This window comes from Ranitomeya imitator, chromosome 7 (genome assembly GCF_032444005.1).
Source record: "Ranitomeya imitator isolate aRanImi1 chromosome 7, aRanImi1.pri, whole genome shotgun sequence".
Lineage (NCBI taxonomy): Eukaryota > Metazoa > Chordata > Amphibia > Anura > Dendrobatidae > Ranitomeya > Ranitomeya imitator.
The window spans coordinates 223,136,278-223,163,725 of NC_091288.1; the positions used below are offsets into that span (position 1 = coordinate 223,136,278).

General features: G+C 46.4%; 1 protein-coding gene across 1 annotated transcript; it reads right to left on the minus strand.

The window, feature by feature from the left end:
* Positions 1-27,448, minus strand: LOC138645684 (uncharacterized). The gene is made up of 4 exons (XM_069735152.1): positions 26,878-27,448; positions 1,495-1,621; positions 631-704; positions 1-502 (listed from the first exon to the last, which is right to left on the minus strand). The coding sequence occupies exons 1-4, from the start codon at positions 27,203-27,205 to the stop codon at positions 174-176; spliced, it is 858 nt and encodes a 285-aa protein (XP_069591253.1). The 5' UTR covers positions 27,206-27,448; the 3' UTR covers positions 1-173.

A 27,448-nucleotide genomic window follows, 5' to 3' on the forward strand; every position in this document is an offset into this window, starting at 1 on the left:
TTCAGATAAAGACACAACCTTTTATAAAAGTAAGTTTGGAAAAAGCAGCTGAAGAAACGTTGAGATGTGACAGTAGAGTCTTCCCAGGATAATAACCAACTGGGATAAAGTTTGACTTTGATTTAATGCCACAAACAAAACCTCTTTCCCAGACTCCGGTGTTGGGTTATGGCTTATCGTTTCTTGTTCCTTAGGATCGCTTCCTCCTCCTTCTTTCTGGCCTCCAGCACGGACTGGTGGATGTATCGGAGCAGGAATTTCTTGTGCTCCACTCTTTCTCTTCTCGGGTTCATGTACTGCTCCATTCGGAAGGCGACATTCTGAAGGGCGAGTCTCATGAAGTTTAGGACGTCCATGGTCCTTTGTCGTGTCTTTATGTGGTCCGCTCTTGTGTAGTTCTCCAATATGATTATATTATCTGCTCCCAGAAGCTCAAATTGCTTCTTAAGCTCAAAGTAATTTCCCCCGGATCTGTGTGTGAGGACGATGATTGGGGACAACCCTGCAAAATATGAGATTGGGAGCAGATGAGAATAACGACACTGGCACTGAAGTGGTCATTTAGTTCTCACACCTGCGACCTGTGAGCCACAGTCATGTGTCCGAGGTGCTGAATATCATCATACCCACCTGTTAACTGCGTGCAGTTCCTGAAAAACACCGGCAGATAGTCCTTCATGTCCTCCGTGATGGTGGATTTGACGCTACAAAAGAGGAGAATTAGCAAAGGAGAAGGTAAATAAAGAAAATCAGACCTGCAAAACCAATTTATGAGTAAGGTGAGGATCGGCCATATGCCTCATCCTCCATGTACCTGAATAAAGCCTTCCTCATCCTCCATGTACACAGATATTGCCATCCACCTAATCCTCCGTGTACCCGGTAAACATCTTCATCCTCATCCTCTGTGTACTCAATTATTACCATCATCCTCTGTGTACTCAGTTATTTCTATCTTCCTCATCCTCCTAGTACCCAGATATTATCATCCACCTCATCCTCCGTGCACCCGGATACTACCACCCACCTCATCCTCCGTGCACCCAGATACTACCACCCACCTCATCCTCCGTGCACCCAGATATTACCATCCACCTCATCCTCCGTGCACCCGGATACTACCACCCACCTCATCCTCCGTGCACCCAGATACTACCACCCACCTCATCCTCCGTGCACCCAGATATTACCATCCACCTCATCCTCCGTGCACCCGGATACTACCACCCACCTCATCCTCCGTGCACCCAGATACTACCACCCACCTCATCCTCCGTGCACCCAGATACTACCACCCACCTCATCCTCTGTGCACCCGGATATTACCACCCACCTCATCCTTCGTGCACCCAGATACTACCACCTACCTCATCCTCCGTGCACTCGAACACTCTTCCTCATCACCCTTCTTGTCTCTGGATATCTAATACTTAATTCCCAGTTTATATTTTTGCTGGGAACTACACAGAATATGTGAGAACTGAGAACATTTACCTGTAAACAAAGATGGGAACAAGTATATCGGTGACGTTGGTGTCGATGTGCATGTCCTCCACTCTATCAACAAGAAACTCAAAGTTCTTGTGCCACTCCACGGGCTCATCCAGAGGGAGGAAGTTACCTGGAAAAGCAACCAGAGATGATTTGTATCATGTGACTGCATTGTATCTGTGCCTCAATGATCTTCACATGTCTATTATACAACCATCATATTCATCTTCCAGCACGTTTCACCCCATATTCTTGGTTCATCAAGGGATCTTCAGGGACTAATCAATTATGGCACCAGTCCATCAGGAAACTGGTATACAGAGTCCATACTCTGCAGACGTGGCGCACATAGGAGGAAACACATTGGCAGGATAAGTATGATAGTGCCCACATAGAATTATCAGATTAAAGTATCAGAGGCAGTGGTCGGTAAGTATGTAGATGTATTGTCAATGGGTTTCAGAGTCCACCGACTCCTTCTTTAGGATTTTCATACATAAATAGCGAAGTAATCCAGACATACATGTGTAAGGGTCTGCTAAAGCTACGTGATGTACCCCGCTCCCATGTTTGTGCTATGTCATGTATGTTTTGCAATGCTGCTACTTATATAGTGTAATGTGCAAATGTGTATGTTGTAGGGAAAGTGCAGTATTTGAGTCAGTCCACTAGATGAGGACATCTTAGCACCCATAAGATAGTAAAGAGTTAATGTAGGAGGGGCCAGCTGTGGGTAAGATAAGAGTATTTCCTTATTGGAGCCCAGTAGGGCCAGGGAGTCCAGACAACCCAGTAGGGCTAGGGAGACCAGATAGCTCAGTTGGGCTCAGTTTACGTGCTTCACAGGAACTGAAACAATGTGGAAGGAAATAATGAACATATAACTTTTTTTTGCAAACATCTTAATTCAGAACCATTTTTTTATTTTCACAAGTGTAAAAACAGAAATGTAACCATAAATTTTGTTATGCAATTTCTCCTGAATACGCCAATACCCCACATGTGGGGGTAAACCACTTTTTCGGCGCACCGCAGAACTTGGAAGTGAAGGAGCGCCGTTTGACTTTTTCAATGCAGAATTGGCTGGAATTGAGATCGGACGCCATGTCGCGTTTGGAGAGCCCCTGATGTACCTAAACAGTGGAAACCCCCCACAAGTGACCCCATTTTGGAAACTAGACCCCTTAAGGAACTTATCTAGATGTGTGGTGAGCACTTTGAACCCCCAAGTGCTTCACGGAAGTTTATAACGTAGAGCCGTGAAAATAAAAAATCGCTTTTGTTTACACAAAAATGATATTTTCGCCCACAAATTCTTATTTTCACAAGGGTAACAGGAGAAATTAGACCACAAAAGTTGTTGTGCGATTTCTCCTGAATATGTCGATACCCCATATGTGGGGGTAAACCACTGTTTGGGCGCACCGCAGAGCTTGGAAGGGAAGGAGTGCCGTTTTACTTTTTCAATGTAGAATTGTCTGGAATTGAGATCGGACGCCATGTTGCGTTTGCAGAGCCCCTGGTGTGCCTAAACAGTGGAAACCCCCCACAAGTGACACCATTTTGGAAACTAGACCCCTTAAGGAACTTATCTAGATATGTGGTGAGCACTTTGAACCCCCATGTGCTTCACAGAAGTTTATAACGTAGAGCCGTGAACATAAAAAAAAATTGCATTTTTTCTACAAAAATGATTTTTTGCCCCCAAATTTTTATTTTCACAAGGGTAACAGGAGAAATTAGACCACAAAAGTTGTTGTACAATTTCTACTGAGTACGTCGATACCCAATATGTGGGGGTAAACCACTGTTTGGGCGCACGGCAGAGCTTGGAAGAGAAGGAGTGCCGTGTTACTTTTTCAATGTAGAATTGGCTGGAATTGAGATTGGACGCCATGTCGCGTTTGGAGAGCCCCTGATGTGCCTAAACAGTGGAAACCCCCCACAAGTGACCCCATTTTGGAAACTAGACCCCTTAAGGAACTTATCTAGATGTGTGGTGAGAACTTTGAATGCCCAAGTGCTTCACAGAAGTTTAGAATGCAGAGTCGTGAAAATAAAAAATATTTTTTTTTCCACAAAAAATATTTTTTAGCCCCCAAGTTTTTATTTTCACAAGGGTAACAAGAGAAATTGGACCCCAAAAGTTGTTGTCCAGTTTGTTCTGAGTATGCTGGTACCCCATATGTGGGGGTAAACCACTGTTTGGGCGCACGGCAGAGCTCGGAAGGAAGGAGCGCCGTTTTGGAATGCAGACTTTGATAGAATGGTCTGCGGGCGTTATGTTGCGTTTGCAGAGCCCCTGATGTACCTAACCAGTAGAAACCCTCCACAAGTGACCCCATTTTAGAAACTAGACCCCCCAAGGAACTCATCTAGATGTGTGGTGAGAACTTTGAATGCCCAAGTGCTTCACAGAAGTTTAGAATGCAGAGTCGTGAAAATAAAAAAAAAATTTTTTCCACAAAAAAGATATTGTAGCCCCCAAGTTTTTATTTTCACAAGGGTAACAGGAGAAATTGGACTGCAATAGTTGTTGTCCAATTTATCCCGAGTACGCTGATGTGCCATATGTGGGGGTAAACCACTGTTTGGGCGCACGGCAGAGCTCGGAAGGGAAGGAGCGCCGTTTTGGAATGCAGACTTAGATAGAATGGCCTGTGGGCGTTATGTTGCGTTTGCAGAGCCCCTGATGTACCTAAATAGTAGTAACCCCCCACACGTGACCCCGTTTTGGAAACTAGACCCCCCAAGGAACTTATATAGATGTGTGGTGAGAACTTTGAATGCCCAAGTGCTTCACAGAAGTTTATAATGCAGAGTCATAAAAATAAAAAACAAAATTTTTTTCCACAAAAAAAGATTTTGTAGCCCCCAAGTTTTTATTTTCACAAGGGTAACAGGAGAAATTGGACCCCAGAAGTTGTTGTCCAATTTATCCCGAGTACGCTGATGCCCCATATGTGGGGGTAACCCACTGTTTGGGCGCACGGCAGAGCTCAGAAGGGAGGGAGCACCATTTGACTTTTTGAGCGCAAAATTGGCTGTCGTGTTTGGAGACCCCCTGATGTACCTAAACAGTGGAAACACCCCAATTCTAGCTCCAACCCTAACCCCAACACACCCCTAACCCTAATCCCAACCTTATCCATAATCCTAATCACTAACCCTAACGATAATCACAACCCTTACCCCAAAACAACCCTAATGTCAACCCTAACCATAATCCTAATCAAAACCCTAAATCCAACACACCCCTAATCCTAATCTCAACCCTAACCTCAAACCTAACCCTAATCCCAATACACCCCAATCACAACCCTAACCTTAACCCTAATCCCAAGTGTAACCCTAATGCCAACCCTAACCCTAATACCAACCCCAATCCAAACCCTAAACCTAATCCCAACTCTAACCCTAACCTTAGCCCCAACCCTAGCCCTAACTTTAGCCCCAACCCTAACCCTAGCCCTACGGCTACTTTCACACTTGCGTCGTTTGGCATCCGTCGCAATCCGTCGTTTTGGACAAGAAACGGATCCTGCAAATGTGCCCGCAGGATGCGTTTTTTGCCCATAGACTTGTACTGCCGACGGATCGTGACGGATGGCCACACGTCGCGTCCGTCGTGCAATGGATCAGTGTTTTGGCGGACCGTCAGCACAAAAAAAGTTCAATGTAACGTTTTTTTGTACGTCGCATCCGCCATTTCTGACCACGCATGCGTGGCCGTAACTCTGCCCCCTCCTCCCCAGGACATAGATTGGGCAGCGGATGCGTTGAAAAACTACATCCGCTGTCCACGTTGTGCACAATTTTCACAACGTGCGTCGGTATGTCGGGCCGATGCCTTGCGACGGCTGTTATGATAAGGTAATTCAGAACCGCAAAGGACCTTGAAGTTCAGAGCACACAAAGTGACCTGACCATAACCAAAAACATATGACAAGCTCTGAGACGTGGAAACTCTGCTGACCGCAATCCTTAATCCTATCCAACCACACTAGAGGCAGCCGTGGATTGCGCCTAACGCTCCCTATGCAACTCGGCACAGCCTGAGAAACTAGCTAGCCCTAAGAGGAAAATAAGCCTACCTTGCCTCAGAGAAATTCCCCAAAGGTAAAGGCAGCCCCCCACATATAATGACTGTGAGTTGAGATGAAAGTACAAACGCAGAGATGAAATAGATTTAGCAAAGTGAGGCCCAACTTTCTGAATAGACCGAGGTTAGGAAAGATTGCTTTGCGGTCAACACAAAACCCTACAAACAACCATGCAGAGGGGGCAAAAAGACCCTCCGCACCGACTAACGGTACGGAGGTACTCCCTCTGCGTCCCAGAGCTTCCAGCAAGCAAGAAAAACAAATATAGCAAGCTGGACAGAAAATAGCAAAAAACAACACAAGCAAACTTAGCTCATGCAGGAGAGACTTGCCACAGGAACGATCCAGGAGGAAGCAGACCAACATTAGAACATTGACTGGAGGCCAGGATGAAAGCACTAGGTGGAGTTAAATAGAGTGGCACCTAACGACTTAACCTCATCACCTGAGGAAGGAAACTCAGAAGCCGCAGTACCACTTGTGACCACAGGAGGGAGCTTGACCACAGAATTCACAACAGACGGCCCTGTACCGACGTTAGTGTGAAAGAAGCCTAATCCTAAATTTAGCGCCAACCCTAACCCTAAATTTAGCCCCAACCCTAACCCTAAATTTAGCCCCAACCCTAACCCTAAATTTAGCCCTAACCGTAAGCCTAAATTTAGCCCCAACCCTAACCCTAGCCCTAACCCTAGCCCTAGCCCTAACCCTAGCCCTAACCCTAGCCCTAACCCTAACCCTAGCCCTAACCCTAACCCTGGCCCTAACCCTAACCCTAATTTTAGCCCCAACTGCTCTTCTCCTGCCGGCCGGCAGATGGAGACAGATGGTGGGCGCACTGCGCATGCGCCCGCCATTTTCTTTTGCCCAGAAGATGGCGGCGGCCAGGAGGAGCAGCAGGAGGACCCAGGGACACCGGTAAGTATGATAGGGTCCCCGAATCCCCCTATTTCTCTGTCCTCTGATGTGCGATCACATCAGAGGACAGAGAATTACACTTTGCTTTTTTTTTTTTTGCGGTCGCCGGTAAACAGTTAATTACCGGCGATCGCAAAACAGGGGTCGGTAAAATCGACCCCGATCATGCTCTTTGGGGTCTTGGCTACCCCCGGCAGCCGAGACCCCAAAGATTCTCCCGGGGCCGGCCGGCGGGCGTACTGCGCATGCGCCCGCCATTTTGAAGATGGCGGCGCCCACCGGGAGCCACGAGGAGCACCGGGGGAGATAGGTGAGTATCGGGGGGCTATCTGGGACCCCCTTTCTCTGTCCTCTGATGTGCGATCACATCGGAGGACAGAGAAATTAAAAAGAGATCGCGTTTCTCTTTTTTGCGATCGCCGGTAAACGGTTAATTACCGGCGATCGCAAATGCGGGGTCGGTAAAAAACCCCCGAATCATTTTCTCTGGGGTCTCGGCTACCCCCGGCAGCCGAGACCCCGGAGAAAATCCGACTCTGGGGGGCGCTATTCACATTTTCCAAAGCGCCGTTAATTAACGGCGCTGTGGTTTAAGTACCCTTAGCGGCCGCCGTTGAAAGGCGTATCGGCGGTCGCTAAGGGGTTAAAGAGGTGGTCATGGTGGAAGTAATCCGGTCCGTGGCTCTGGGCATCCAGTAAAACGGGGTTAATGAAAATGGGAATAAAGTCTAATGTAGGAATGTTCGTGACGCCACCTGTGGTATTCAGCCAGGGATGGCCGACACTTCTTAAAGGGGTCCACTGGGGATGATGGTATTGCAGCAGAGGTGTGTTGTGAATTCTGCTTTTGGGTTCCCTCTGGTGGTTGTAGGTGGTAATGCAGTTGTCCCAGGGCTGCAGTCATGGTCAGGTGTTTCTGCTGATTGCAATTCTGACTGGGGTATTTAGGTTTGCAGGATTCATTAGTCCTTGCCAGTTGTCAATGGTTCTTGGGAGGTGTTGGACCTCTGTCTGGTTTCTCCTGCTTAGCTGCCAGTTCAGCAAAGATAAGTGTCTTGCTGTCTGAGACTTCACACAAGGTCCTCTCTTTCTCTCTGTCCCTTTTAGGTGGACACTACCCATATGGCAGGCAACTTGAGCCTTTTTACAGGTGTCCCTTCTTGTGGTGACTCTGGACTCTAACTGTTGCTGTGCCTTCAGGTGTAATGGTGAGCAGGAGACTTGGAATCTCCTGCCCGCTGATTTCTGCTGTGCGTCATACAGTTACGCCCACAACCTCGGAATTCTGGTCTCCGGCTTCTGCGCTTTATGCTGGAGTGAGCCCAATCGCAGCTCCACTCCAGTTTCTCTCTCTCCTCCTTTGCTCCTTCTACCCTCAATGTCTCTTACTGACTGTCCGACTCTCCTGTCAGGAGCTGCAGAGCCGCATGTCTGCTCAGCTCCAGCTATCCTCACAGACTCTCTCTAACTCCTCCTCCAGCCAGAATATATAGGGAAGCCACCCTCAAACCAGGTCTCGAGCTCCCCCTTCTGGCCTGGAGACAGAACAGTGTTGTGTGTACATGTTACCTGTTAAAGGGATCCTCCTTGCTTCCAGGCATGAGGAAGGCAATACCACTGTAACAACCAGCTTCCTGGGGTGTTACATATGCAAGAAATGGGGACACTGTATTCATGTGACGAGGTACCAGGACGCGATTGAGCAATATATGTCAGCCAAGACTACAGCCCTGGCGCTCCTCACACATGGTTTAAATACAGAAACAGATTCAAAGAACGTGCGCCAATAGAAGAGGAAGGAGAATACACAGTCCCATGTCAAAACACCGCGTACAAGGTTGTATAATTACATATATTTTTCAGTGAACCTACAGGGGTCTGTAAAATGTTAACATTCTAATGATAAAAATATGCGTATTACTTAACATGTTTAGGGTCTAACAAGTAAGCAAATACATTGGTCAGTGAGTTGTGAGGATTTTGGCAGATACATCTGTTCTTTGTCATGACTATAGGACTTTTGCCCAATTGAACTGTCAATGTGGCTATTTGGAGATAACAAATGGTAGTCAAAGGTCATAAGATATAGGGTTTAAGTATTCTGAAATGAGGTAATCTGCAAACAAAATAAATAAATATAAGGTAACTAGAATACATAGAATACAAGTTACTAGTGTTGTTCTCATACGTAAAAGCTACAAATCTAACAGCAAAGTGACCATAGCAGGGAACGTAACAGGGAAGCATGGTGTCCAATGTAAGTCAGCGAGGTAAGATGGTGGATCAGCCGACCTAGGAATCACTGACTCAGATCTCGCTCCTTCAGAATCTCCAACCCGGACCACATCAAGCCTCAGGACCATATGTAAGAAGCACCGAATGCTGGTTTTCTCTTTTATAACCTATGACTTATTTTTCTGTGCTATGAACTTACTTTTCTTCATTTTTGTAACCACTTTTTGAATTAAAGTGAAACAATATTTGTCTTATCCGCACAATTCCACATTGCTCTTCCTTCTAGGCTCTCCGTGCTCTTACTTACAAAACGTGTTTTGTTTTGCATGAATTAGTGATGAGCGAATATACTCGCTGCTCGGGGGTCCTCCAAGTATTTTTTAGTGTTCGGAGATTTAGTTTTCATCCCGGCAGCTGAATGATTTACAGCTATTAGCCAGCTTGATTACATGTGAGGATTTCCCAGCAACCAGGCAACCCCCACATGTACTCAGCCTGGCTAGTAGCTGTAAATCATTCAGCTGCGGCGATGAAAACTAAATCTCCGAACACTAAAAAATACTCGGAGGACCCCCGAGCAACGAGTACACTCGCTCAGCACTAGTATGGATTCCTTCTCCTTGCACACAGGGAGGAGGAGAGCTTTGAACTTTTGTAAACTCCTGTTGTCCAAGTTTCAGGATTTCCACCACATTAATTAGTTCAAGTCACAAGGATCAGACAGAATCTAGAGGGCTCATGTCTCCAACCATCAAAAGCTGCATGTGTCCCATCCAGACAGAGGTCCCAGGAATCCAGTAAACACACCGAGGACCATCCACTGATGATAGGATCAATCCAGGGGAGGAGAAGACGTTCCATAGGTGAGAAAATGGAGTTTATTCATGACTATTCTAAGAAAAGTTATGTAGAGTTTACGCTTGTTCATATCCATACAGATCCACAGAGAAGGTCTAGATTGTACAGTCAACGCGAAGCTGAGAACCTTAGAAATGATGAGAGGTTTTCCTCAGAAAAAGAGTTCAAACTGTAATGTACATGGTCCGAGGGTATAATAAGATAGTCTGTGACACAACAGAAACACAAAGCATGTACTATCACACCAGACATCGGTCACACTGACACACAGGAGACAAGTCACACTGACACACAGGGTGACACACAGGAGACAAGTCACACTGACACACAAGACATCGTTCACACTGACACACAGGGTGACACACAGGAGACCAGTCACACTGACACACAGGGTCACACAAAAGACATCGGTCACACTGACACACAGGGTGACACACAAGAGATCAGTCACACTGACACACAAGAGACCAGTCACACTGACACACAGGGGGACACACAGGAGACCAGTGACACTGACACACAGGGTGACACACAAGAATCTGACGGGGGTTACTTTGATTGTCCAGCTTGTTTGATATTTGCAGAATATATTGAGGATTTGAATAATCAATTTGATACTCGAAATGAGATATTGTACAAATTGCGCCATGACATAAAAAGCTTCTGCTCAGACAAGAACAAGTAGTCTAAAGGAAGACAACGCTTCTACATCAATTTTACCAGACACACGAAATCCAGAGGTTTCAGAAGAAGGTTTATAGGCAGGTGAACTACAACGGAAAAAATTATCAGAAAAAAACAGGCGATTTCTGAGAGTGACCTGGAATGGAAATTGTAGAGTCAATTATCTGAGGTCTTCAAAGAATCATACAGTCCTAGGATGTTGGACGGACCTCCTGGGTCATCTGGTCCAACCCTCTGCTCAAAGCAGGAGTCACTAATCCATCCCAGACAGGTGTCTGTCCAGCCTCTGTGTGAAGACTTTCATTGAAGGAGAACTCACCACCTCTCGTGGCCGCCTGTTCCACTCATTGATCATGGTGATGAATGAGCGTGCCTGGAGAACATCTTAGGCTGGTTTCACACTTGCGTTTTAAAACGCATGCGTTTAAAAAAAAAACGCATGGTGAAAAAACGCATGTAAACGCGTGCAAACGCTGCGTTTTTTAGACGCATGCGTTTTTGGATGTGGTTGAAGCGTTTACATGCGTTTTTTCATGCATTTGCCTTTTTTAAACGCATGATGAGAAGTGTGTGACAGCTGCCAATCATCAAAATCAACACAAAATAAACAGAAATAGCTACGGTTAGGGGTAGGGATCCTAACCCTAACCCTAAAGGGATCCTAACCGTAACCCTAACCCTACCCCTAACCCTAAAGGGATCCTAACCATAACCCTTAGGGTTAGGGGTAGGGTTAGGATCCCTAGGGTTAGGGTTAGGGTTAGGATTCCTTTAGGGTTAGGGTTAGGATCTCTTTATCACCTTTATGGTGGGGGGTGGCATATCAGTGTGTTTTCTGTTTTTTTTCTATAAAAAAGCATGCGTTTTTAACGCAACCAAATGCATGTGCTTCCATTGACTCCAATGCATTTTTTGCCGCAAAAAACCCCGCATACGAACGCATGCGTTTTTTTGCGTCAAAAAACGCCTCTGAAAATTACTACATGTTGCATTTCTGCAAAAGAACGCATGCAGCAAAAAAACGCATGCGTTCAAAAACGTGACCAAACGCGTATAAAAAAGCATGCGTTTTTAATGTTAAACATAGGGGAAAAAAAACGCATTTGCGGTACAAACGCTGCAGATAAAAACGCAAGTGTGAAACCAGCCTTATTCGAGCACATTCGGGAGTTATCTGAGCATCTGGGAGCGCTCATATATTATGGCCAAGTGTCTGTCGCTGCATGGTAGGCAGCCCCATCACATGTGCAGCTTGCCTGTTTGTTGCCCAGACCTTTCCTCCGTTTAGCACATGTCCCCTCCGGTCGGTAATTCGCACTCTGCTCTGCCCTCTAGTTCTTTAGGAGGAACCTGAAGCAACTCAACGTCGGTTTAGGCGACTTGGTCTGAATTGCCATCTTCTAGTCTGTGGTTAGGGCTATCTCTGCACCCACAGGCACCGCTAGGGACCGCAGAGTCAGGATATCTATTCTGTGCAGGATCCGGCGGGTCAGCTGCAGTTTTTACCGTATAACCTATTACTCCCGAGTGACTTACTACACGAGCATCACACTGTGAAGAGAGCCAAGTGTTCATTCTGTTACCATACGATTTGTAATTTCTCAGGAAACATTGATTTTCTCCATTGGATAGGAATTACATTTTATGATGGGCGGACAGATATGATGGTTCTTTTTTATACAGTATAACGTCAAGACTAGGGTTGAGCGAAACGGGTCGAACATTTTCAAAAGTCGCCGACTTTTGGCTAAGTCGGGGTTTCATGAAACCCGATCCGACCCCTGTGCGGGGTCGGCCATGCGGTACGCGACTTTCGCGCCAAAGTCGCGTTTCAATGACGCGAAAAGCGCCATTTCTCAGCCAATGAAGGTAAACGCAGAGTGTGGGCAGCGTGATGACATAGGTCCTGGTCCCCACCATCTTAGAGAAGGGCATTGCAGTGATTGGCTTGCTGTCTGCAACGTCACAGGGGCTATAAAGAGGCGTTCCCGCCGACCGCCATCTTACTGCTGCTGATCTGAGCTTAGGGAGAGGTTGCTGCCGCTTTGTCAGAAGCAGGGATAGCGTTAGGCAGGGTCCATTAACCACAAAACCGCTTGTGCTGCAGCGATTTGCACTGTCCAACACCACCCTCGGTGTGCAGGGACAGTGGAAGTTATTTTTTTTTTTTTTTTCCCCTCAGCGCTGTAGCTCATTGGGCTGCCCTAGAAGGCTCCCTGATAGCTGCATTGCTGTGTGTACGCCGCTGTGCAAACCAACTGCTTTTTTCAAAGCACAAATCCTCTTGTTCCTTCCTTTCTGCACAGCTATCTTGTTTGTTTGTCCACACTTTTTATTTCATTTGTGCATCAGTCCACTCCTTATTGCTGCCTGCCATACCTGGCTGAGATTACTGCAGGCAGGGAGATAGTAGCTGCCTGCCATACCTGGCTGAGATTACTGCAGGCAGGGAGATAGTAATTGTAGGACATTCCCTGTTTTTTTTTTTTTTTTTTTTTTGGTGGGAGATTAAGATTGGCAATTTGGCATTTCTGCTAGAGTGCCATCCCTGTGTGTGCCATCTCTCTCACATAGTGGGCCATAGAAAGCCTTTTCATTTTTCTGTATTTTTTTTTGTGGGGTGTATAAATTCTCCCTGATAAAAATACAGTGGGAGATTAATATTGGCCTTTGGGCTTGTGTGCCAGTCCTGAGTGTGCCATCTCTCTCACAAATAGTGGGCCATAGAAAGCCTATTTTATTTTTTTTTGGGTTTTATAAATTCTCCCTGAAAAAAAGGGAGATTAATATTGGCCTCTGGGCTTCTGTGCCAGTTGTGAGCGTGCCATCTGTGCCAGTCCTGAGCGTCCCATCTCTCTCACAAATAGTGGGCCATAGAAAGCCTATTTAATTTTTTTTTTGGTTTTATAAATTTTCCCTGAAAAAAGGGAGATTAATATTGGCCTCTGGGCTTGTGTGCCAGTTGTGAGCGTGCCATCTGTGCCAGTCCTGAGCGTGCCATCTCTCTCACAAATAGTGGGCCATAGAAAGCCTATTTAATTTTTTTTTTGGTTTTATAAATTTTCCCTGAAAAAAGGGAGATTAATATTGGCCTCTGGGCTTGTGTGCCAGTTGTGAGCGTGCCATCTGTGCCAGTCCTGAGCGTGCCATCTCTCTCACAAATAGTGGGCCATAGAAAGCCTATTTAAATATTTTTTTGGTTTTATAAATTCTCCCAGAAAAAAAGGGAGATTAATATTGGCCTCTGGGCTTCTGTGCCAGTCCTGAGCGTGCCATCTGTGCCAGTCCTGAGCGTCCCATCTCTCTCACAAATAGTGGGCCATAGAAAGCCTATTTAATTTTTTTTTTGGTTTTATAAATTTTCCCTGAAAAAAGGGAGATTAATATTGGCCTCTGGGCTTGTGTGCCAGTTGTGAGCGTGCCATCTGTGCCAGTCCTGAGCGTGCCATCTCTCTCACAAATAGTGGGCCATAGAAAGCCTATTTAATTTTTTTTTTGGTTTTATAAATTTTCCCTGAAAAAAGGGAGATTAATATTGGCCTCTGGGCTTGTGTGCCAGTTGTGAGCGTGCCATCTGTGCCAGTCCTGAGCGTGCCATCTCTCTCACAAATAGTGGGCCATAGAAAGCCTATTTAAATATTTTTTTGGTTTTATAAATTCTCCCAGAAAAAAAGGGAGATTAATATTGGCCTCTGGGCTTCTGTGCCAGTCCTGAGTGTGCCATCTGTGCCAGTCCTGAGCGTCCCATCTCTCTCACAAATAGTGGGCCATAGAAAGCCTATTTTTTTTTTGGGGGGGGTTTTAGAAATTCTCCCTGGAAAAAAAAAGGGAGATTAATATTGCCCTTTGGGCTTGTGTGCCAGTACTAAGCGTTCCATCTCTCTCTCTCTCTCTTAGTCAGTGGGCCATAGAACGCCTATTTTTGGTTTTATTTGTTTTCTAAATTCTCCCTGAAAAAATCATTTTATTTTATTTGGTTTCTAAATTCTTCCTGATAAAATCATATTTTTTTTATTATTTTTTTTTCTAAAGTCTCCCTGAAAAAAAAAAAAAAAAAAAAAAACAGTGGGAGATCAATATTGGCCTTTCTGCTTGTGTGCCAGTCTTGACTCCTGGGTGTGCCATCTCTCTCTCTCTCTCTCTCTCTCTCTCTCTCTCTCCAATTGTGGTCCATAGAAAGCCTATATTTTTTTTCCTTGATTTGGGTTCCAAAATCTACCAGAGAAAATAACTCCATCAATCATTGGTAGAAAAATATTGGCCTCTGGGCTTGTGTGCCACTCCTGATTCCTGTGTGCGTCATCTCTCACTCAGTGGCCCATAGAAAGCATATAGTTTGTTACATTTGTTTTCTAAATTCTCCCTGCAAAAATCAATTTTTTTTTTTTGGGGGGGTTTCTAAAGTGTTCCTGAAAAAAATAAAAATAAAAAACAAATAATAGTGTGACATTAATATTAACATTTGTGCTTCAGTGACAGTCCTGCGTGTGGGGCATCTCTCTAATTTGCAGCCACCAAAAAAAGAGTGTGTAACATTGTGCCTGATTTTCGCGGTGGTCTCACCAACCTGTAAAGGGGTAGCTAAATCATACTGAAGTTATAGCTCACCGTGTAAGTTGTGTGACTGCAACAAATAACGTTAGTTTGGTTACGTTTTTAAAACAATGAGGAAGTCTAGTGGAAGAGGTCGTGGCCGGGGGCGTTCATTGTCAGCTGGTAATGAGGGTAGTGGTAGTGGTGGAGCATCAGGTGGTCGTGGGGGAAAAAATATTGCACCTAAGTCTGGAGCTGTGGAGCCAGGTTCGTCGTCCGGCTACACAAGGCCTCGAACGCTCCCTTTTCTGGGATTAGGAAAACCGCTTTTAAAGCCGGAGCAGCAAGAGCAAGTTTTGGCTTATCTTGCTGACTCAGCCTCTAGCTCTTTTGCCTCCTCTCGTGAAACTGGTAAAAGTAAAAGCAGCGCGTCGTTAGTGGATGTTCACGGTCAGGGACAAGTCACTTCCTTGTCCTCTTCAGCAAAAACAACAACAGAGAAGAATGCAGCAGGCGACACAACGGGTTACTCCATGGAGCTCTTTACACATACCGTCCCTGGCTTAGAAAGTGAAGCAGTTAACAGTCCATGCCCATTACAAATTGAATCTGACATGGAGTGCACTGACGCACAGCCACAGCCAGACTACTATGCTGGTCCTTTGACTCAGACCACAACATTGCCCTCGCAGGGTGCTGATCAAGAATCAGACCCTGATGAGACTATGTTGCCCCATCACGAACGCTATACCACCGACCGACACGGTGACACAGACGAAGTTGCGCAGGAGGTACAAGAAGAGTTATTAGATGACCCAGTTCTTGACCCCGATTGGCAGCCATTGGGGGAACAGGGTGCAGGCGGCAGCAGTTCTGAAGCAGAGGAGGAGGAGGGGCCGCAGCAGGCATCAACATCGCCACAGGTTCCATCTGCCGGGCCCGTATCTTGCCCAAAACGCGTGGCAAAGCCAAAACCTGTTGGAGGACAGCGTGGCCATCCGGTTAAAGCTCAGTCTGCAATGCCTGAAAAGGTATCCGATGCTAGAAAGAGTGCAGTCTGGCATTTTTTTAAACAACATCCAATTGATCAGCGCAAAGTCATCTGTCAAAAATGTTCTACTTCCTTAAGCAGAGGTCAGAATCTGAAAAGTCTCAATACTAGTTGCATGCATAGACATTTAACCACCATGCATTTGAAAGCTTGGACTAACTACCAAACGTCCCTTAAGGTTGTTGCACCCTCGGCCAATGAAGCTAGTCATCAACGCAACATCCCTTCCGGCAGTGTAGGACCACCATTTAGCGCACCACCTGCTGTATCTGTGCAGGTATCTTTGCCAGGCCAAAGCAGTCAGGGTCAGGGAATCACCAGTTTCGTAGTAGGAAACACTGCATCTAGGGCACCGGCGGCAACAATACCATCTCCCACCGTCTCTCAGTCTGCCATGTCCACCGGCACCCCCGCTAGTTCCACGATCTCCATCTCTCCAGTCCAGCTCACCCTACATGAGACTATGGTTAGAAAAAGGAAGTACTTAGCCTCGCATCCGCGTACACAGGGTTTGAACGCCCACATAGCTAGACTAATCTCGTTAGAGATGATGCCCTACCGGTTAGTTGAAAGCGAAGCTTTCAAAGACCTGATGGACTACGCTGTACCACGCTACGAGCTACCCAGTCGACACTTTTTTTCCAGAAAAGCCATCCCAGCCCTCCACCAGCATGTTAAAGAGCGCATCGTCCATGCACTCAGGCAATCTGTGAGCACAAAGGTGCACCTGACAACAGATGCATGGACCAGTAGGCATGGCCAGGGACGTTACGTGTCCATCACGGCACACTGGGTAAATGTGGTGGATTCAGGGTCCACAGGGGACAGCAAGTTTGGGACAGTTCTGCCTAGCCCACGGTCTAGTAAACAGTTGTCTGTAGCCGTTCGCACCCCCTCCTCCTCCTCCTCCTCCTCGTCCTCCTGCAGAAGCAAGAGCTCGTCCACAGACCGCAGTCGCACAAACACTCCATCCGCAGGTCTCCCATTATGGGGCAGCTACTGGCATACGTCAGCAGGCTGTATTGGCTATGAAGTGTTTGGGCGACAATAGACACACCGCGGAAGTTCTGTCCGAGTTCTTGCAGCAAGAAACGCAGTCGTGGCTGGGCACTGTAGATCTTGAGGCAGGCAAGGTAGTGAGTGATAACGGAAGGAATTTCATGGCTGCCATCTCCCTTTCCCAACTGAAACACATTCCTTGCCTGGCTCACACCTTAAACCTGGTGGTGCAGTGCTTCCTGAAAAGTTATCCGGGGTTATCCGACCTGCTCCTCAAAGTGCGTGGACTTTGCGCACATATCCGCCGTTCGCCTGTACACTCCAGCCGTATGCAGACCTATCAGCGTTCTTTGAACCTTCCCCAGCATCGCCTAATCATAGACGTTGCAACAAGGTGGAACTCAACACTGCACATGCTTCAGAGACTGTGCGAACAGAGGCGGGCTGTTATGTTTTTGTGGGAGGATACACATACACGGGCAGGCAGTAGGATGGCAGACATGGAGTTGTCAGGTGTGCAGTGGTCGAAGATTCAAGACATGTGTCAAGTCCTTCAGTGTTTTGAGGAATGCACACGGCTGGTTAGTGCAGACAACGCCATAATAAGCATGAGCATCCCCCTAATGCGTCTGCTGATGCAAAGTTTGACGCACATAAAGGATCAGGCGTCTGCACCAGAGGAAGAGGAAAGCCTTGATGACAGTCAGCGATTGTCTGGTCAGGGCAGTGTACATGACGAGGTAGCGGGCGAAGAGGAGGTGGAGGATGAGGAGGATGATGGGGATGAGTATATTTTTAATGAGGAAGCTTTCCCGGGGGCACGGGAAATTGGTGGCGTGGCAAGGCCGGGTTCTGGTTTTTTGAGGGACACAAGTGACGTAGATTTGCCTGCAACTGCCCCTCAACCAAGCACAACCGCAGATTTGACAATGGGAACTTTGGCCCACATGGCGGATTATGCCTTGCGTATCCTCAAAAGGGACACACGCATTACAAAAATGATGAACGATGACGATTACTGGTTGGCCTGCCTCCTTGATCCTCGCTATAAAGGCAAATTGCAAAATATTATGCCACATGAGAACTTGGAACTAATATTAGCAACAAAACAATCAACTCTTGTTGACCGTTTGCTTCTGGCATTCCCTGCACACAGCGCCCGTGATCGTTCTCACACGAGCTCCAGGGGCCAGCAGACCAGAGGTGTTAGAGGGGCAGAAATCAGAAGTGGCGTTGGCCAGAGGGGTTTTCTGACCAGGTTGTGGAGTGATTTTTCTATGACCGCAGACAGGACAGGTACTGCAGCATCAATTCAAAGTGACAGGAGACAACATTTGTCCAGTATGGTTACAAACTATTTTTCATCCCTTATCGACGTTCTCCCTCAACCGTCATTCCCATTTGATTACTGGGCATCCAAATTAGACACCTGGCCAGAATTGGCAGAATATGCATTGCAGGAGCTTGCTTGCCCGGCAGCTAGTGTCCTATCAGAAAGAGTATTCAGTGCTGCAGGTTCAATACTAACAGAAAAAAGGACTCGTCTGGCTACCCAAAATGTAGATGATCTAACCTTCATTAAAATGAACCACAACTGGATTTCAAAATCTTTTGCCCCACCCTGCCCGGCTGACACCTAGCTTTCCTATGAAAAGGTCTTGCCTGTGGACTATTCTGAATGACTTTTCCAATCTCGTAATTTTCTTCACCTGATTGTCCAGCATACGACATGTTTCCACCTCACGAAATGGCCAAACTCCCCACACGGGGTTGTGCTATCGCCACTTTGCGCTTGGACCCTTGAGAGTGCTGTTTGTCTGAAGAGGTGGGTGAGCCCGCTTTTGGTCGACGGCACTGCCACTGGGTCCCTCATAGTACAATAAAGTGTCTCTGGCGGTGGTGGTGCGCACCCAACGTCAGACTCACCGTTGTAATATGAGGGGCCCTGTGCCTGTACCGCCGGCCACAAGCCAGTTCCCCCCCCCCCAGCTCAAACAGTGCTCTACCACTAGCAAAATTATCTCTCACAGCTTCACCAATGTGTAGTCTAGGCGCTGACATCCTTCAATGCCTGGCACTGACAATACCATTGTTTTGACATTTTTGTTATGTTAGGCCTTCGAAGCCTGTCTGCGGTCACTCCTTCCACTAGACTTCCACTGACCATACACTGCTGCCCATGTACCCCTGGAACCAATTTAAAGTGCCTACAGCCAGCCCAATTTTGTTATGTTAGGCCTTCGAAGACTGTCTGCCGTCACTCCTTCCACTAGACTTCCACTGACCATACACTGCTGCCCATGTACCCCTGGAACCAATTTAAAGTGCCTACAGCCAGCCCAATTTTGTTATGTTAGGCCTTGGAAGCCTGTCTGCGGTCACTCCTTCCACTAGACTTCCACTGACCAGACCACTGCTGCCCATGTACCCCTGGAACCAATTTAAAGTGCCTACAGCCAGCCCAATTTTGTTATGTTAGGCCTTGGAAGCCTGTCTGCGGTCACTCCTTCCACTAGACTTCCACTGACCAGACCACTGCTGCCCGTGTACCCCTGGAACCAATTTAAAATTGCCTACAGCCATGTGTTAATATTTTAGGCCTTCGATGCCTGTCTGTGGTCACTCCTTCCACTAGGCCTCCACTGACCACACCACTGCTGCCCGTGTACCCCTGGAACCAATTTAAAATTGCCTACAGCCATGTGTGATTATTTTAGGCCTTCGATGCCTGTCTGCGGTCACTCCTTCCACTAGGCCTCCACTGACCACACCACTGCTGCCCGTGTAACCCTGGAACCAATTTAAAATTGCCTACAGCCATGTGTTATTATTTTAGGCCTTCGATGCCTGTCTGCGGTCACTCCTTCCACTAGGCCTCCACTGACCACACCACTGCTGCCCGTGTACCCCTGGAACCAATTTAAAATTGCCTACAGCCAGCCCAATTTTTTTTATTTTAGGCCTTCGATGCCTGTCTGCGGTCCATTCTTTCAACTACTACTACACTGACCAGGGCACTGCTGCCCAAGTACCCCTGGAACCAATTTAAAATTGCCTACAGCCATGTGTTAATATTTTAGGCCTTCGATGCCTGTCTGTGGTCACTCCTTCCACTAGGCCTCCACTGACCACACCACTGCTGCCCGTGTACCCCTGGAACCAATTTAAAATTGCCTACAGCCATGTGTGATTATTTTAGGCCTTCGATGCCTGTCTGCGGTCACTCCTTCCACTAGGCCTCCACTGACCACACCACTGCTGCCCGTGTAACCCTGGAACCAATTTAAAATTGCCTACAGCCATGTGTTATTATTTTAGGCCTTCGATGCCTGTCTGCGGTCACTCCTTCCACTAGGCCTCCACTGACCACACCACTGCTGCCCGTGTACCCCTGGAACCAATTTAAAATTGCCTACAGCCAGCCCAATTTTTTTATTTTAGGCCTTCGATGCCTGTCTGCGGTCCATTCTTTCAACTACTACTACACTGACCAGGGCACTGCTGCCCAAGTACCCCTGGAACCAATTTAAAATTGCCTACAGCCATGTGTTAATATTTTAGGCCTTCGATGCCTGTCTGTGGTCACTCCTTCCACTAGGCCTCCACTGACCACACCACTGCTGCCCGTGTACCCCTGGAACCAATTTAAAATTGCCTACAGCCATGTGTGATTATTTTAGGCCTTCGATGCCTGTCTGCGGTCACTCCTTCCACTAGGCCTCCACTGACCACACCACTGCTGCCCGTGTAACCCTGGAACCAATTTAAAATTGCCTACAGCCATGTGTTATTATTTTAGGCCTTCGATGCCTGTCTGCGGTCACTCCTTCCACTAGGCCTCCACTGACCACACCACTGCTGCCCGTGTACCCCTGGAACCAATTTAAAATTGCCTACAGCCAGCCCAATTTTTTTATTTTAGGCCTTCGATGCCTGTCTGCGGTCCATTCTTTCAACTACTACTACACTGACCAGGGCACTGCTGCCCAAGTACCCCTGGAACCAATTTAAAATTGCCTACAGCCATGTGTTAATATTTTAGGCCTTCGATGCCTGTCTGTGGTCACTCCTTCCACTAGGCCTCCACTGACCACACCACTGCTGCCCGTGTACCCCTGGAACCAATTTAAAATTGCCTACAGCCATGTGTGATTATTTTAGGCCTTCGATGCCTGTCTGCGGTCACTCCTTCCACTAGGCCTCCACTGACCACACCACTGCTGCCCGTGTAACCCTGGAACCAATTTAAAATTGCCTACAGCCATGTGTTATTATTTTAGGCCTTCGATGCCTGTCTGCGGTCACTCCTTCCACTAGGCCTCCACTGACCACACCACTGCTGCCCGTGTACCCCTGGAACCAATTTAAAATTGCCTACAGCCAGCCCAATTTTTTTATTTTAGGCCTTCGATGCCTGTCTGCGGTCCATTCTTTCAACTACTACTACACTGACCAGGGCACTGCTGCCCAAGTACCCCTGGAACCAATTTAAAATTGCCTACAGCCATGTGTTAATATTTTAGGCCTTCGATGCCTGTCTGTGGTCACTCCTTCCACTAGGCCTCCACTGACCACACCACTGCTGCCCGTGTACCCCTGCAACCAATTTAAAATTGCCTACAGCCATGTGTGATTATTTTAGGCCTTCGATGCCTGTCTGCGGTCACTCCTTCCACTAGGCCTCCACTGACCACACCACTGCTGCCCGTGTAACCCTGGAACCAATTTAAAATTGCCTACAGCCAGCCCAATTTTTTTATTTTAGGCCTTCGATGCCTGTCTGCGGTCCATTCTTTCAACTACTACTACACTGACCAGGGCACTGCTGCCCAAGTACCCCTGGAACCAATTTAAAATTGCCTACAGCCATGTGTTAATATTTTAGGCCTTCGATGCCTGTCTGTGGTCACTCCTTCCACTAGGCCTCCACTGACCACACCACTGCTGCCCGTGTACCCCTGGAACCAATTTAAAATTGCCTACAGCCATGTGTGATTATTTTAGGCCTTCGATGCCTGTCTGCGGTCCCTCCTTCCACTAGGCCTCCACTGACCTGTCTACTGCGGCCCGTGTACCCCTTGAACCAACCTAATAAAATATTTAAAAAATTAATTTGATTATAAAAAATAAGATCGTGTTGAGATCTCAAATGCAGACATTTTAACAATCAAAACAAACACACAACAAATATCTGGAACTGTACTACAAAGGTCCAACAGCTACAATTTCTTTCTCCTGCAAGAAGTTAACTGAAAGTTTTTTGGAGTTGTTAACACAGATATGGCATCCACCGAGTGTTGTCCTGTCGCGTCTCCTTTAAATTATTTCCAATAAGATGTTAAACTATTAATTTAATAAAATCAATAATTAAAAAAATTATTGAGTAAGTCAAAAGCACATTGCAAATAAACATTAATTACAAATCAAGAAGCATGGCGCGTCCGAGGGTGAGTAGATACCGAATAAGAATATAATCACCCTCGGACGCGCAATGCTTATTTACAACAGCCTTCCTTCCTAAGAATCAGCCCTTCCGTGGTGTAGAGAGAGGTTGTTGTTACACTCCAAGGTGTTCCCCAGGTTGCCTTTCCTGAGCTTCGATCTTCCGGCTCTCGTTTAGTAGCTGTTGGAAACTACGCTGCATTAGGCCTACTAATTGTGTATGGGTGAAACAGTGGCGCATCTGCGGTCCCTCCTTCCACTAGGCCTCCACTGACCTGTCTACTGCGGCCCGTGTACCCCTTGAACCAACCTAATAAAATATTTAAAAAATTAATTTGATTATAAAAAATAAGATCGTGTTGAGATCTCAAATGCAGACATTTTAACAATCAAAACAAACACACAACAAATATCTGGAACTGTACTACAAAGGTCCAACAGCTACAATTTCTTTCTCCTGCAAGAAGTTAACTGAAAGTTTTTTGGAGTTGTTAACACAGATATGGCATCCACCGAGTGTTGTCCTGTCGCGTCTCCTTTAAATTATTTCCAATAAGATGTTAAACTATTAATTTAATAAAATCAATAATTAAAAAAATAATTGAGTAAGTCAAAAGCACATTGCAAATAAACATTAATTACAAATCAAGAAGCATGGCGCGTCCGAGGGTGAGTAGATACCGAATAAGAATATAATCACCCTCGGGCGCGCAATGCTTATTTACAACAGCCTTCCTTCCTAAGAATCAGCCCTTCCGTGGTGTAGAGAGAGGTTGTTGTTACACTCCAAGGTGTTCCCCAGGTTGCCTTTCCTGAGCTTCGATCTTCCGGCTCTCGTTTAGTAGCTGTTGGAAACTACGCTGCATTAGGCCTACTAATTGTGTATGGGTGAAACAGTGGCGCATCTGCGGTCCCTCCTTCCACTAGGCCTCCACTGACCTGTCTACTGCGGCCCGTGTACCCCTTGAACCAACCTAATAAAATATTTAAAAAATTAATTTGATTATAAAAAATAAGATCGTGTTGAGATCTCAAATGCAGACATTTTAACAATCAAAACAAACACACAACAAATATCTGGAACTGTACTACAAAGGTCCAACAGCTACAATTTCTTTCTCCTGCAAGAAGTTAACTGAAAGTTTTTTGGAGTTGTTAACACAGATATGGCATCCACCGAGTGTTGTCCTGTCGCGTCTCCTTTAAATTATTTCCAATAAGATGTTAAACTATTAATTTAATAAAATCAATAATTAAAAAAATAATTGAGTAAGTCAAAAGCACATTGCAAATAAACATTAATTACAAATCAAGAAGCATGGCGCGTCCGAGGGTGAGTAGATACCGAATAAGAATATAATCACCCTCGGACGCGCAATGCTTATTTACAACAGCCTTCCTTCCTAAGAATCAGCCCTTCCGTGGTGTAGAGAGAGGTTGTTGTTACACTCCAAGGTGTTCCCCAGGTTGCCTTTCCTGAGCTTCGATCTTCCGGCTCTCGTTTAGTAGCTGTTGGAAACTACGCTGCATTAGGCCTACTAATTGTGTATGGGTGAAACAGTGGCGCATCTGCGGTCCCTCCTTCCACTAGGCCTCCACTGACCTGTCTACTGCGGCCCGTGTACCCCTTGAACCAACCTAATAAAATATTTAAAAAATTAATTTGATTATAAAAAATAAGATCGTGTTGAGATCTCAAATGCAGACATTTTAACAATCAAAACAAACACACAACAAATATCTGGAACTGTACTACAAAGGTCCAACAGCTACAATTTCTTTCTCCTGCAAGAAGTTAACTGAAAGTTTTTTGGAGTTGTTAACACAGATATGGCATCCACCGAGTGTTGTCCTGTCGCGTCTCCTTTAAATTATTTCCAATAAGATGTTAAACTATTAATTTAATAAAATCAATAATTAAAAAAATAATTGAGTAAGTCAAAAGCACATTGCAAATAAACATTAATTACAAATCAAGAAGCATGGCGCGTCCGAGGGTGAGTAGATACCGAATAAGAATATAATCACCCTCGGACGCGCAATGCTTATTTACAACAGCCTTCCTTCCTAAGAATCAGCCCTTCCGTGGTGTAGAGAGAGGTTGTTGTTACACTCCAAGGTGTTCCCCAGGTTGCCTTTCCTGAGCTTCGATCTTCATGCTCTCGTTTAGTAGGTGTCGGAAAGTAGGCTGCATTAGGCCTAAAAAATGGGGAATGGGGTGGAGAGAGATGGTGTGTTACACTCCAAGGTGTTCTCCAGGTTTCCTCGCCATTGCTTCGATCTTCCGACTCTCGTTTAGTAGTTGTAGAAAACTACACTGCATTAGGCCTACAAAATGGGTATCGGGTGGAGAGAGATGGTGTGTTACACTCCAAGGTGTTCCCCAGGTTGCCTTTCCTGAGCTTCTATCTTCAGGCTCTCATTAAATTGTGGTTAAATGGAACAACTGCATTTGGCGTACTAGTTGGTTTGGGGCCTACTATCGGTGTCTGCCACTCCTTGCTGTTCTCCTGGTTTCCTGTCCTGAAATTCCATTTTCAGCCTCTCGTTAAGTAGTTGTTAATGTTAGACTGCATTTGGCCTACTAGTTGGGTTGGGGCCTACTATCGGTGTCTGCCACTCCTTGCTGTTCTCCTCCACTGAACAAAGCTGTGCCGCCTGTTTACTACGGTTGCCAATTTTGAACTGCATTTCGACTACTTACTGATTTGGCCCTACTCTCTGTGTCAGCCTCTCATTCCAGTTGTCCTCCACTGCAATGCCCCCTGGTTATTCCTGTGTTACCAATTTTGAACTGCATTTAGCCCACTTTATTCTTTGGGCCTATATCTGTGTTTCCACTTCATCGTGCCCATTGCCCAGCCAGTGATAGATGAGTCTGCTGGTACATTGACCCATAACGCAACATTCCCCGTGCACGCTACACAACAACATTGTGACCCTGCTGAAAGTCAGGTTGCTCTTCCCGCATACCATACCACCTTACACGGGGACAAAGAGGAAGGTGCAGATGAAAGTGCAGGTTCCTTCATCAGGTGGGGGGAGGAATACTAGTTGGCGACGTCACTGGCACAGGGCCTCTCATAGTACGCAAAAGTGTTGCTGCCGGTGGGAGGCGCCCCCGCCGTGCAAACACACCGCTGTACTTTGAGGGGCCCTGTGCCAGTGCCAATGCCAACGAGTGGGCCCCCCCTGCTTGCTCAGGATCACAGCACTTGCAAAGTTGAAATACTTACCTCTCCCTGCTCCACTGCCGTGACGTGGTCCAGATTTACTGGGCCCACTAATTACTTGAACCAGCCCTACCCCCCACAACTTTAGCCAAATGACCCCCAATTTCAAATGCCTTCCAATTATTTTAAGGTAAATTACGCTTGACAAGCTTCATTAAGAAGAATGGATGGTTTTGACATTAAAATGGGCACTCTAGGTGTTTTCCTGGCCCCCACTCACTGCCGACTATGCTGCCCCATTGACTTGCATTGGGTTTCGTGTTTCGGTCGATCCCGACTTTACGTCATAATCGGCCGATTTCACTCGACCCGACTTTGGACATAGTCGGGTTTCGCAAAACCCGGCTCGACTCTAAAAAGGTCAAGGTCGCTCAACTCTAGTCAAGACATCATTTCTTCCACAAGAGTCGCCATACTGCATTTATCTTCTGTTTGCTGGTTGGGTAAATGGACTTGGGTGATGGACTCACCTCCGTCACCCAATTATGGATGTTAACAGTTGTCATCGTATTTAATATATATTTCTTTCGAAAAGGGCAATAGTTCTCGGATTGAGATTGTCTAAGAAGTTGAGGGAGTTAGTGATATCCAGAGACAGCCGTCGTGGAGCAGGGCGCCAATATCATTTTTATTAAGGTGTCAACCTCCGCGGTTAGGCCGGAGATCTGTACATATAACAAGGGAAAGTAACATCAATCCCGTGTCCCCCCGATACCGTGCTCCCTCTACTAGATGCCATTGCCGGGTTTATCTAATCTGTATCCGGCCTTAGCGCCTCCACTGCTCAGGATTATCCCATGACAGACCGTGCTTGCTCGTCCATCCATCTCCAGTCTGTACTCTCCACTTTTTTTGTCCTGATTTGGATATTATTAGATGATAGGTTATGAATAATTATCCATTGTCTACATTTAAACTATTAGTAACTATTTTTAATGAAGAAATAATAAAATGTGCTGATACTATGTATGCGAATGAGACAGAAAAGAGAACCCCTATCTCCTCTCACTTATCTTATCAGAGCAGTACAAGGGTATATTTAGCATTTCTCCCCCCAAAATAACCTGATTTCTTTGGGTCCAGCTGTTGTAACGTAACTAAGAGCTGATATAACCAGCGATCAGGATATAAGACACAAAACCCAGTAAAAACCATGTCATACCGGGCAGAATAGGGAGCATTCAGCGCTGGGCTCCTCTCCACTCCCAATGATCTCCAGATGCCCCAATTATGGGACAACCCTTTCATCACTGATCCACACAATCTTTCGGTCTTTCACACCTTGTAGACATTGAGGTAATAATGACGATACAGAAGACTCCACACTCACCAAGTTGAGTATAGACCTCCACTGTCTCGAAGTTCTCCATCGTGGCATATCCTCTGTTGTCCACAATGGTGACGTTATCGGTCAGATTATAGGACCTTCGTGTCATTGTCACCGCACCACCATCTGTTATCTCGCTATCCCTGGACCTTGCATGTTCTGTAAACTCTCCATCATCCAGGACGTACTTACAAGAGTTCACAAGGGCCGATTTACCGTGTCCCATGTGACCAATGAGCTGCAGGAGAACCCGCGTGTACCCCTGACTGCCCCGAGGACCGCTGTCCAGGCTGAAGGTCTGGATGTATTTCCTCAGCTGGTGGTGATCCATGGTGGATGTCGTCCTCGTTCAGTTTCGTGTGATCTTAGATTCACTTTTGTTTCCTCACTTTTTACTTTCACTTTGTCGTAGTAACACTAATGATCGGTCAGGACTCTCTTTTTGTCGGATCTTGGGGATGGAATTTAAGATTCATAAATGTTCCAGCTGGTGGGGCCCCCCCGTGTACAAATATAGGGCCCCACACCGTCATTCTCTCCATGTCACCAGCTCATCAGGGCACAAAACACCAGT